Raw genomic sequence first — 12,477 nt, forward strand, 5'->3', positions numbered from 1 at the left:
CCCCCCCTCCCTCTTTTCCCTACACTGTTGCAGCGTTCTCTGTCCGGCCAAATATTTGTAGGCGGAAACACAACGTAGACCTCACGGGTCGCAAAGCTCACGACACCGTTTACGTGATTGGCCGTGGCCTCCGCCTTGAGCACTGGCTTGTTCTGAAGTACGGAGGGAGCGAGGGAATGAGTGTGACTGCTCTCCTTGGACATTAGAACAAAAGAAGACAGTATCCATTTAAGGTTGATCAGCATTTTCGGAACCACATGTGAATGTCTTAATCGCTTCTGTTTACTGCATTTGTACGTCTGCAGTGAACATATCGTTAATGAATAGCGTTTCTCTTTTCGTGAGAAGGCAGATTTTGTTTCAAGTGTAAAGACATGGAAAATGTATTTAGAAATGTTGGTTAGTCCGGTGACCAGGGTCATTTAGGATGTGGTTTTAATAAATCGCGTTTACTGTTCAACTGAACTGCTTCTGCTTCAAGGGAGAGACGATAAACGCGTTGAAGAATCTCCTGTGGGTCAGCCAATTTCTAAACAGTGGCTAGTTACGTAATTTGGATTTTCCGCAACATAATTTTGTCTGCCAGGAAGTGGCATCGAATATTAACAGATATTTCCAAGAGCAGACGTCCCTACATAGGTTCTAATGCAGCGGTAGTGTATTTCTCTTAATTCGGGAAGTGCTAATACTGTATGATGCCAGTGTCGTAAAAGATCCCACTGTAATCTAATAGAGGTCTCGACAGCGATCATTACGTTTTGCGCATTGTGACGGGGTGTGCGCCCCTACAAAGAATGGGCCAACGAACCGAGAAAGTTTGTTTCTTGTTCTAGTCTGGGAACCAGGCATCTGCACGCAGGCTGCGAGTCGTACATTAGTCCCAACATCGTGCGGTCGAGGTAACTGATATCGTTTGGTCTAACAGCATCATCAGCAGAATAAGATTCTGTACACCTTAGCGAATAGTCATCGGCACTTGTGATTTGAGAGGTCGTATTGCTGGGCTTTTTGTGTACCAGCCATCCATCAAGATGTACGACAGCTCGATTTTGTCTACTGGAGGTAACCTGGAGAGATGCATTTTGGTTAACCCACATTCCAGTCGTGTTTTTAATAATTATTTCAACGCATTTGCTGATACAGGGGCTTACCAAAGTTGACCAATGGCATTCGACATGACGAGACTAAAAAAAAATGGCTCTGAGCACTATGGGACTTAACATCTGAGGTCATCAGTCCCCTAGAACTTAGAACTACTTAAACCTAACTAAACTAAGGACATCACACACATCCATGCCCGAGGCAGGATTCGAACCTGCGACCGTAGCATTCGCGCGGCTCCAGACTGAAGCGCCTAGAACCGCTCGGCCACCACCGGCCGGCCATGACGAGACTCTTCTCTGCTTCACTATAAGTACGATTATTTTCCCTTGTTGTACAGAGACATTTTGCAGGGTACATTCTTTGAAAACGATGTAATGCCTGTGAAGGCAAATGTTGTCGGTGCCATGGGTGGTGTTACGGGTTTGCTTGATTGGCACTTGAAGTTCTTTTCATTGAATGGGATGCAGAAAAGTGCTGCTTCACTGTGAGATCAAATAAAATTGTTTATGATGGGCAGATGATTGAGCGACTGGACTGCGAAGTCTTCTCTTCAGCCAGTGACTGTATCTCTAGTGATGTGGGCAAATTTTTTGTTTGTAAACCAGTTCACGTTCCACCATATATCCACCGTTTTAGCTTTGCGGTTGTGTCTTGGCGGCTTTTTGGGCAGAGCCGTTTTTGTCCAATCAGATCAAATATTGCTCTCTTTGGGTCGATTGTGAGTTTTGTTTGTCGAAAAGCATAACTATAATTGTTGCAACGTATCCACGTGCAGCGAAGACTTGCGTTCTACTTTATTTAGAGTCAGTCTTATTCTCTTCACTATTATAATAGGACATCATGGCAAGTTCATTTCGCTGAAATTTGTGACCTTGATTGAGATTAGGGAGTTACAGATTTGACCTTCGCCACTAACTCAAATTGGTACCACTTGCTCCGTAGCCGTCACTGTTTCTGACTTTCTACACCGATTTCAAACTATCGGATTTAAAGCTGCTAAACACCTGTATACGCTGATGCTCTGCCGTTCACTGTAGTAAATAATTGAGTGCGAACCAATGAACGCTCGTGTAATATAGAAACATTCTTGGAGCCACTCACAAGCGGTCAGTAAATGTCCTTTTCAGCCATCCTCCGGATATTGTATATCTAAATGTCCTTCGACAACGGTTATTCTTTGCGAGGACCGTATTTCTTCTTAAATTAAATATGTTTGACCACCAAAGTCGTCAAGCGAAAGAAATACCGTGATAATGGATTGAAGTGTGGATTGAAGTGCCAAATGCAGTGGCTAAAGGCACTGACACGCAGTCAGACTCACATTGAAATCAGAAGACACTGTTCTCACTTAAATGTGTTTGGTTGCTGAATTATGCACACAAAGATGGATCCAACAGTTAGGAACTGTATCATGCGATACACATGTGTACTTATTTTTATTCTGACGATCGATTTAGGTCACGGTCTGACGATCCTTGAGCCACGAAAGATGTATTTAACTGTGCATTCCACAATTACAATAATTAAACAATACGTTGAAATGCACTATTTTCTTGTTAATTGTAACTAATACTGTACTCCTATCTTCCAGTGTAAACAATACGTCTTTTATTGGCCTAGGATGGTCAGACTGTGAAGTGGTACAGCTATTATTACGCGACACAGTTCCTATAGCCTACAAAGAATATAGATGTGACAGCTGAGAAGCTGTAACTGCGCCAGATTATCAGAACATAGCGCGATGTCTACCCCAAAGCAATGAATATTTTGTTTTTTGTTGCAGGACACCGGCATCGGCATGACGAAGGAAGAGTTGGTGTCCAACCTCGGAACGATCGCGCGATCGGGATCCAAGGTGAGTACAGCGGCTCCCCTTAAAGGCGTGGGATTACTGCTACAGCATATTGTGTCGGTATGAGAAAATGAGATCAGAATATGCAAAACAAAAAAGAGGTCAACGTTCCAAAAGATCACACAATACGAACTGTAGCGCTACAGTGGTGTAGAACTTGCACCAGAAGATCATATGACCCTCCACCACTGACGTAAGTTGTAAGACTGAAGTGACGTGTCGTGTGTATGTGATAGCTTAGTGTATGAAATCTCCAGAATACGGTGGGTTGACATGGAGGTGTGACATAATGACAAAAAGGAGCTACGCTGATTGGACGTACCCCTGAACACATTTGAATGAAATTGCCCGATTTGTTAGTGTAGCCTATCAACGTGAACTTTCCAACGTACCTCCAAGGAAAAGATATCTAACGCGGCGTGAGAACATCGGTCTTAAAAGATCCTAACCGACAGACGTCAGATTCTAGTGCCTCGTACTGACAATAACAGTGAGTTTTAAACCCGACAAAAGTCACTGCTCTCAGTGAATGCTGCTTCAATTCGACCAGTTTCCTGCCGAACGTCGCGAAGGAAAGTGCTTGCAATAACACTGAGAGTAGACCACATCGCCAAACACCGTTGTTCACAGCTGCGCATTTAGCTGCATCTCTTCAACGTGCCATATGACACAGAAACTGGATGATAGCAGTCTCGAGGCGCTAATGTTTCCGATGAGCCGCGATTTTTCCTCTTCCCAAATGACGATAGGTGTCGAATGCACCGGTAACACATTGAGGCAGTACGAGGGCTATGCCGAAAGTTTTTAGCAGCCCGTAAACCGTAAGGCGGAGGACAATGGGGTTGTTTTCATTCGAAAGAGCGATGTTTTTCGACCTTGGGACGTGCGCGCGCAGCCCCTAGCTAGCGGTGATCCCCCCACAGTGCGGTAAGAAAGCACAGGCAGTGCTGAGTCGGAGACGGCGCAGGATGGAGCTGTCGCGCCGCGACTTTCGCGCCATGGCTTTTTACGATTATAAAAAGCGTTTAAGTGGCGAAGAATGCCATTCTTCTTTGCTGCGTGTTTTTGGTGAAGCTTCCCCTTCTAGGGCCACAGTTGGAAATTGGTTTCGAGAGTTTTCGAGGAGTCGGCAGCCAATTGAAGATGAACCTCGTCCCGGTCGGCCAACAACAGCTGTGGCTCCTGAAAACATTGATGCTGGGAGGAAAATGATCAAAGAAGATCCATATCTTACATTTTGCGACATTGAAGGGACCGTAAATATTGGATCAACAGCAGCACAGACCATCGTTCATAGTCACTTAGGCCTTACTAAGAGATGTGCCCGTTGGGTGCCACATTCCCTGACAGAAAGCCAAAAGGAGGCGAGAGTGGACTAGTGTCGTATCATGCTCGAAAAATTCAACGGAGAGAATTCTCAAGACACCTACAATATCGTCACAGGTGATGAGACGTGGGTCTACCATTATGACCCCGAAACGAAGAGACAGTCTTCTGTGTGGTGCTTTCCAGGGGAGGAATCACCCACAAAAGTTCGACGAAGTCGGAGCTCTGGAAAAAAAGTGGTGGCAACTTTTTTCACAAAGATCGGGCATCTCACCTCTGTGACCTTGGACATACGTCGTACAGTCAATGTTGAATGGTACGTGAACGATTGTCTTCCAAAAGTCATCGCCACATGGAAGTCACAGCATCCAAAGTCCAAGAGTGGGCACCTTCTGCTGCATCACGACAATGCATCTGCGCACAGGAATGCCAGAACGATGGACTTTCTGGAGAAGGAAAGAGTGCGAGTGTAACCCCATCCCCCCTATCACCTGACCTGGCCCCCTGTGACTTCTTTCTGTTCCGTAAGACTAAGGAAAAAATTCTAGGGCAACGGTTTTCATCAGATGAAGAGGCCATTGCAGCGTACGAGAGTGCACTGAGTGACATCCCAAAAGAAGCTTGGACTGGCACATTTTCTAAGTGGTTTCAGAGAATGGAAAAATGTATACCTACTAATGGAGAATATTTTGAAAAGTTGTAAACTTTTTTTTGCAAATAAATTTTTTTTCACACATTCTGCTAAAAACTTTCGGCATAGCCCTCGTATGCGGACGCTGTATTTCACGCCTGAGATTGTTCAGTGATGTATTGCGGATGTTTTTTGTACCATGTTTTGGGCTCGTTCAGGTTACAGTGAACATCAACCAGGATCTTTATTTCAACATTCTCTATGACCAAGTGTTGACTTTTCTTCTATATTTTCTTGATATGTAGCCTACATTGTGGAAATTCTCGTCTTCCAAGATGGCAACATCCGTTTGGATAGGGCTACAGGTAGACGCCCGTGGTTTGACGAAACTTAGACGCACTATTACATCTCGACTGGGCCACTTAATTACACGGTCTTAATTTCGTAAAAGTATATGTCAGAACCACTTGGAAAATGGGGGGAAATGTAGCCTGTCAATTCGGCACCTCTAAAGGATGTACTCTTCAGTAAGCAGGCTTAGCTGGATAGCACATATCTAAAGAAACTTGAGGACTCTCATCCTCAACGAATTTATGGCAGAGGCAGTCTTACACGGTATTAGCGTGATGTGCCCAGAGTGACTAATGTGTTGTAGGATGTGGATTTGCAGCTCGTACAGAAGTGGAAAAGGGCGCAAGATCAGGATTACTTTGATTTATGCATTTAACACCAACAAACAAAAGACGTAATCGAAGTTGTTTCTCACTCCCCTCCATACCGTTGACAATCGAGATATGTAGCTGTTTTCCCTTCCATTTGTCACAGGCACAAATATTTCTAACAATTGTTGCGTACGGTACAATTCTTGTTTGTGCCACTTGAAGCACAGCAAAATATTTCAGGATCATTCAATCAACTCAATATTGAAGAAGGTACACTATGTGATCAAAACTACCCGGACACCTGGCTGAAATGACTTAAAAGTTCGTGGCGCACTCCATCGGCAATGCTGGAATTCAGTATGGTGTTGGCCCACCCTTAGCCTTGATAACAGCTTCTACACTCGCAGGCATACGTTGTCAGGTGCTAGAAGGTTTCTTGGGGAATGGCAGCCCATTCTTCACGGAGTACTGCACTGAGGAGAGGTATCGACGTCCGTCGGTGAGGTCTGGCACGAAGTCGGCGTTCCAAAACATCCCAAAGGTGTTCTATAGAATTCAGGTCAGGACTCTGTGCAGGCCAGTCCATTACAGGAATGTTATTGTCCGGGTAACCACTCCGCCACAGGCCGTGCATTATGAGCAAGTGCTCGATCGTGTTGGAAGATGGAGACTGCATCTCCGAATTGCTCTTCAGCAATGGGAAGCAAGAAGGTGATTAAAACATCAGTGTAGGCCTGTGCTGTGATAGTGCCACGCAAAGCAACAAGGGGTGCAAGCCCCTCCATTAAAAACACGACCACACCATAACACCACCGCCTCCGAATTTTACTGTTGGTACTACACATGCTGGCAGATGACGTTCACCGGACATTCGCCATACCCACACCCTACCATCGGATCGCCACAGTGTGTACCGTGATTCGTCACTCCACACAACGTTTTTCCATTGTTAAATCGTCCAATGTTCACGCTCCTTACACTAAGCGAGGCGTCGTTTGGCATTTACCGGCGTGATGTGTGACATATGAGCAGTTGTTCGACCATGAAAACCAAGTTTTCTCACCTCCCTCATAACTGTCATAGTACTTGTTGTGGATCCAGATGCAAACTTTCTGGCAGAAGGTGTGCAACAGACCGAGACTCGAACTCGGGACCTTTGCCTTTCGCGGGAAAGTGCTCTCCCATATGAGCTACGCAAGCACGACTCACGACCCGTCCCCACAGCGTTAATTATGCCAGTACCTCGTTTCCTACCTTCCAAACTTCACAAACGTTCTTCTGCGAACCTTGCAGAACTAGCTGTGGGTAAGCCACGTCTGGACAATATCCCTTCTTCCGGGCGTGCTAGTTCTGCAAGGTTCGCAGAAGAGCTTCTGTGAAGTTTGGAAAGTAGGAGACGAGGTACTGGCAGAATTGAAGCTGTGGGGATGGGTCATGAGTCGTGCTTGGGTAACTCAGTCGGTAGAGCACTTGCCCGCGAAGGGTAAAGGTCCCGAGTTCGAGTCTCGGTCCGGCGCACAATTTTAATCTGCCAGGAAGTTCCATATCAGCGCACACTCCGCTGCAGTGTGAAAATCTCATTCTGCATTCTGATGCAGTTTGTAATTCCTGTGTGATGGTCTGGATAGATGTCTGGCTATTACACATTACGACCCTCTTCAATTGTCGGCGGTCTCTGTCAGTCAACAGACGAGGTTGGTCTGTACGCTTTTGTGCTGTACGTATCCCTTCACGTTTCCACTTCACTATCACATTGGAAACAGTGGACCTAGGGATGTTTAGGAGCGTGGAAATCTAACGTACAGACGTATGGTACAAGTGATGCCCATTACCTTACCACGTTCGAAGTCCGTGAGTTCCGCGGAGCGCCCCATTGTACTCTCTCACTATGTCTAATGACTACTGAGGTCCTTGATATGGAGTACCTGGTAGTAGTTGGCAGCACAATGCACCTAAAATGAGAAACATATGTTTTTGGGCGTGTCCGGATACTTTGGTCACTGTCATTGTGTATTTTAAGGCCGATAGTACACACACCGTCGACCAGTAACTAAAATCTCCCAATACCGAGCAACTCGCAGATTTACGCGAACAGGCGTGTTAGTTTCGTTGCTGCGCTTGTAGGCTTTTCTTTTTTTTATAGTGGGAATAGAGGGTCAATGGCTAAACGGTAAAAGAACATACTAGAGGTTGAAGGGCCTCGTTCGATCCCCGTTCAGCCCTGTGATTTTCGTCTGTCAGTTTTCAGTTCTGTCACGTTTGAAGTGTTCTCCGTACATACATCTTCCCATAGATCATGGGGCGACAGCAGTTACTATATCCCTAGTACCTAAAAATTAGCCAGTGCTTGTTAATGTGAAATGTACCGAGCAGTACCACGGTTCTTAATCTTCAGTAAACAGGGACATGACGCTACACAAATGATTAGCATTACATGCACTATGACTGTGGAAATTCACCAAGGAGTAGCTGCACATGTGTTGCAGTCAGACACTAGACGTCGTGGCATGGAATCAAAAAGCGCCTGAATACGCTGCTGGGGAAAATTCTGCCACGCGGTTTGTAGGAGCGTCCACAGAGCGTCAAGAGAGGCTGCAGGAGGACCTGAACGAACAAGTTGCCGGCCGACCGTATCCCCAGACATGTCCGATTGGCGATATGTCAGGTGAACGGGTAGGCCAGGAGAGAGCAGTGGTAACCGTCATTCGTCGAAGACGGCTTGCACTTTCCTCGCCACTTGCAGCCAGGCCTTGTCCTGTTGAAACACGGCATGTAGAACTTCCTGCAGGAGGGGCAGTGCCTCGGGCTGTAAAACATTTTTGATGTCGCGGTAGTTACTCAGATTGCCCTCAAGACGTAGGAGGCGAGATTGCGTGTTGCAGACAATGACTCCCAATGCCATCACACTTGGCGTTTGTCTGCTATGACGCTCAGCAATATAGTCTGCCCGATTGCGTTCACCACGACATAGAACGCTTACATGGCGGTAACTGTAGGACAAGTTGAAGCGGGACTCGGCCGAAAAACTACATTTTGCCACTCAGCACACCAGTGTCGGAGTTCACATGCCATTTGCAGTCTGCAGCGTTGATGGGTTGGCCGATGGAAGCCGACGCAATGGCATGCATGCCACCAGTCCAGGCCACGGAACACTGCGTCGAACCGTCGACGCAGACATGTCCGACACCCGTTGCAGTGCTCCAGCGTCGCACCAACACTGCGAACGAAGCTGTACCGTCCGTTACAGCCAAGTGGACAAGATGGCGCTGTGGTCATATTGTGTCCTCCAGTACCCTGTCGGAGCTGTGTACGGCCCTCTTCTTTCCACTGGTCCCATACACGCCTCAGTGTTGAAGCAACGTACCCTGTACTAGCCGCAGTATCACGGAACGACAGATCGCGTACCGGAGACCAATCATTCTGTCCCATTCTAACGCTCTCACACGCCGATATTCGACCCTGTGATGTCGGCGGGTCATAGTGGCACTTGGTTACAAATTTCCACTTCGTATGACGGCTCCGCATCGACTGAGCGTTGCGTAACACTGACCTGCCCGGTCACACAAAAGTGGGCTTACGTGCGCGCCACCACTGTGCCATTTAAATCACTTATTATGATTGTGCTGTTCTACATACCATCTTATCGTGGCGTGTTGCAGACCATTGCTTCTGAGTGGTTCAAATGGGTCGGAGCACTATGGGACTTAACATCTATGGCCATCAGTCCCCTACAACTTAGAACTACTTAAACCTAACTAACCTAAGGACATCACGCAACACCCAGTCATCACGAGGCAGAGAAAATCCCTGACCCCGCCGGGAATCGAACCCGGGAACCCGGGCGCGGGAAGCGAGAACGCTACCGCACGACCACGAGCTGCGGACGCTTCTGAGTGATACACTTTTTATAGATAGTAGTGTAATGTTGACCTGCGTTGTTACAGCGTTGCGATTGCAACGCTCTTTACCTGTGGTCCTCTGGAAAGAAGTCTTCTCGCTTCTTGCACATATTAGTAATTGAGTTCGTCTTATACCTCTCGGTAGCTCATTCATAAAGTGCTCTAGACCACGGATCTCAAGATCGCGTATTCGACACCATGCCGGTATTAGGATTTTTTCGTGTCACTTATCAAGTCTTTCGTTGTGACGGTATTTGTTAATGTGAAAACCACTGTTGCTCACGACTACAACTATTAAGATGAGAACGAACTGTCTTAAAAGACCTCTTGGTCAGTGGCTACTGAGGAAAAATACCCGAAGACGTCTTTCTTGGGATCCTTAAGTTCATAAGATTGGACCTTCAGTATCAGTTTACCAGCTGAGCGTAGAAGAGATTGCACAGGACGAAAATACACTCGTCAGTACCACGGTAGATTCTGTCGTTTGCCCCAGGAGGATGCGGAATGGATACTTATAACACGCAAAATGTTAATCACTTTATTACAACATAGATAATAAGAATTACTTAACTTTGTACAATTGATTTCCATAGGAATTGTATAATTATTTACTAGTGGCTCAGAACGTTATCGTATCACTTGATACAGACTCAGTACAAGTTTCTCACCCAGAGTACATTTGACGTTACGTTTCACGTAGGGTTCTGCCTAAAGCATTGATCACACTGCTGGCCTACTAGGAGCCCATGATCGCGGACTGAGGCTGAGCGGTCCTGTGCTCGGCTGTAAGTGGAGGAGCGGTTGCGGCGGCCTACCGAAACGTTTCTGGAAGTGGTTACGCGGGTGTATTCGTCGATGCGGCTTGCAGCGCGTATCTCCTCCTGTTGTTGCGTTACGAAATACCTACCTTGTTTCGGCACCTCGCTCTACGGGTGACACCAAAGAAGGCATAAGTAGAGCAATGAGTGGACGTTTATCCAGAACACAAAGAACACCAAAATGATGTCTTACTCAAAGTAATCCGCGTAGAAGACGATGTACAATTTCACAGCAGCGGAGATTCCAGGCTTTTAGGTGGCAACTGCTAACAACCGTCCTGAATACGGACTGCCAACTTATCTAAGAAACAGCCTTAGCAGCTATGAAGTGTTGCCTTCAACCTCAGTTGACAACGCTCTCAAAGTTACATTTGAAGTGGGGAACTCGACGATAGTCAATTTGTACAAACCACCAGGTTGCAATTAGTCTTCTCCACCTGAGACGCCGTGCTAAACCCACAGGACAGGGCAAGTACTTTAAATTGTGGAAAGGGTCCAAAATAAGCGGCTGTCAGTTATACACTCGAACAGACAACTTTATGTATTTGACCAAACATTACAAGAGCCAAGAAAATTAAAAAAAGAAACACAGCATTAATTTTTGGAACTTAATAACCGGTTGAATACGCCATACAATCTCATGCCTTAAGGGAAAGACCACTTTAATTTAAAATCGGCTGAAAGTCAATAACTTAAAGCTCAAACCAAAATCAGAAATTGAAAAGGCAGAAGGCCTTATCTTAAATCAGTTCTTTTAATTAGGCTGAAGGCCCAAACGATCTCCCACCTTAAGAGCAAAACAACTTTAATTCAAAATCGGCCCATCACTTAAGACACAACAAAATTAAATTTTTAAAAAGGCCAAAGGCCTTACTTAAAACAGTTCTTTAAATTAGGCTGAAGGCTCAAACAATCTTACACTTTAAGGGCAAAACGACCTTAATTTAAAAATCGTCTAGAAGCCATACAAACAACAAGAACAAATAAGAGAAGGCATTACACCCAACGGCGCTCAGAAGTTTCCGCGAGTCGGCCTGGAATTCAAACACTAACGCTCACTTAGGTGAGACAGGCAGTCGACTCAACCATTCTCGATCCGACGGCAACCCAACCGACAGACGGTCAACGGACCCACCGACAAGATAACTTCCGCTCCACCCGACCAGCTCACAACAGATGGTTCAGTGGAACAACGTAGAGAGTATTGGCGCCCACAACCAATTATACATGGAGCTGTCAAACTACACATCGTACTGGACAGCGACAACACGATGAGGAAAATACACTGCCTGAATTTACGCCAACGGCCAAGGCAGGTAACCGGAACGTTAACGGTCACAAGGCAGGAGATTCCGCTGGTGCACTTCAATTCAAATAACCAAGTACAGTTAAACTCCACCGGAGGGTGGCCAAAATTTGACAACTTGAAAACTCACGTTGTTGCTCGCTGGAATGTCCCAACAACCGTCAACGAAATCCAAACGACACCATGTGAACAGTCGAGACTAGCTGGTAGATTAAGTCAAAACTCAACTTTCGTGTCCAGGATCAGTGAACCACGGACGTCGTAGCAATGGAAACAGCACCACACACTCCGACCGCGCGTAGACGACGCAATCTGCGCCGCCCAAACTACGCGCCGCGGAGATTCCTCGCTGCTCCACGCCAACCGACCAACTGCCCGCACACAGCACAGCCGGAAACCATAAGCGCCAGGCCAAAGATAGTACAAGGTGCGAATATCGATACACACCGCTGCTGCCACTCGCGGAGAGAGAGCATAACAGCATAATCGCGATAACCGCGGGAGACTAAACACAGAATAGCAACCAAGGTTTAGTAAAACGCATAACATGAGCCATCCACGGCTCACCACCTCTGCTCACGACACAACAGGAAAGTATCGTCGCTGCTGGCTTCAAAAGCCACTGTATACTCTGGGGATGTAAGGAATTTTACGAAAATGGATGAGATGGATAAAACTCACCTTCAAAAACGACAACAGATTGATTAGCGAACTGGAAAACGCAGCAAAACTATGCATACCAAGGGGTTACCACAGAGAATACATTCCAGGCAGGAACTAAGACAGCGAAAGGCCTCTCAAGGAATTTGAAGACACTGGTGACCCTTCAACTACGTTCGATCTTTTACAATCGCCAAATGTGAGCAATCAGATGGAAGG

At 46.3% G+C, this 12,477-nt stretch overlaps 1 protein-coding gene across 1 annotated transcript in view; it reads left to right on the forward strand.

The window, feature by feature from the left end:
• The window catches only part of LOC124621795 (heat shock protein 75 kDa, mitochondrial), a 351,802-nt gene that overhangs the window by 233,874 nt on the left and 105,451 nt on the right, over nt 1-12,477 (forward strand). The window contains exon 5 of the mRNA XM_047147227.1: nt 2,888-2,959. Within this exon, the coding sequence (XP_047003183.1) occupies nt 2,888-2,959 (72 nt within the window). The remainder of the gene's footprint in view (nt 1-2,887; nt 2,960-12,477) is intronic.

This window comes from Schistocerca americana, chromosome 7 (assembly GCF_021461395.2).
Source record: "Schistocerca americana isolate TAMUIC-IGC-003095 chromosome 7, iqSchAmer2.1, whole genome shotgun sequence".
In the NCBI taxonomy this organism is placed as follows: domain Eukaryota; kingdom Metazoa; phylum Arthropoda; class Insecta; order Orthoptera; family Acrididae; genus Schistocerca; species Schistocerca americana.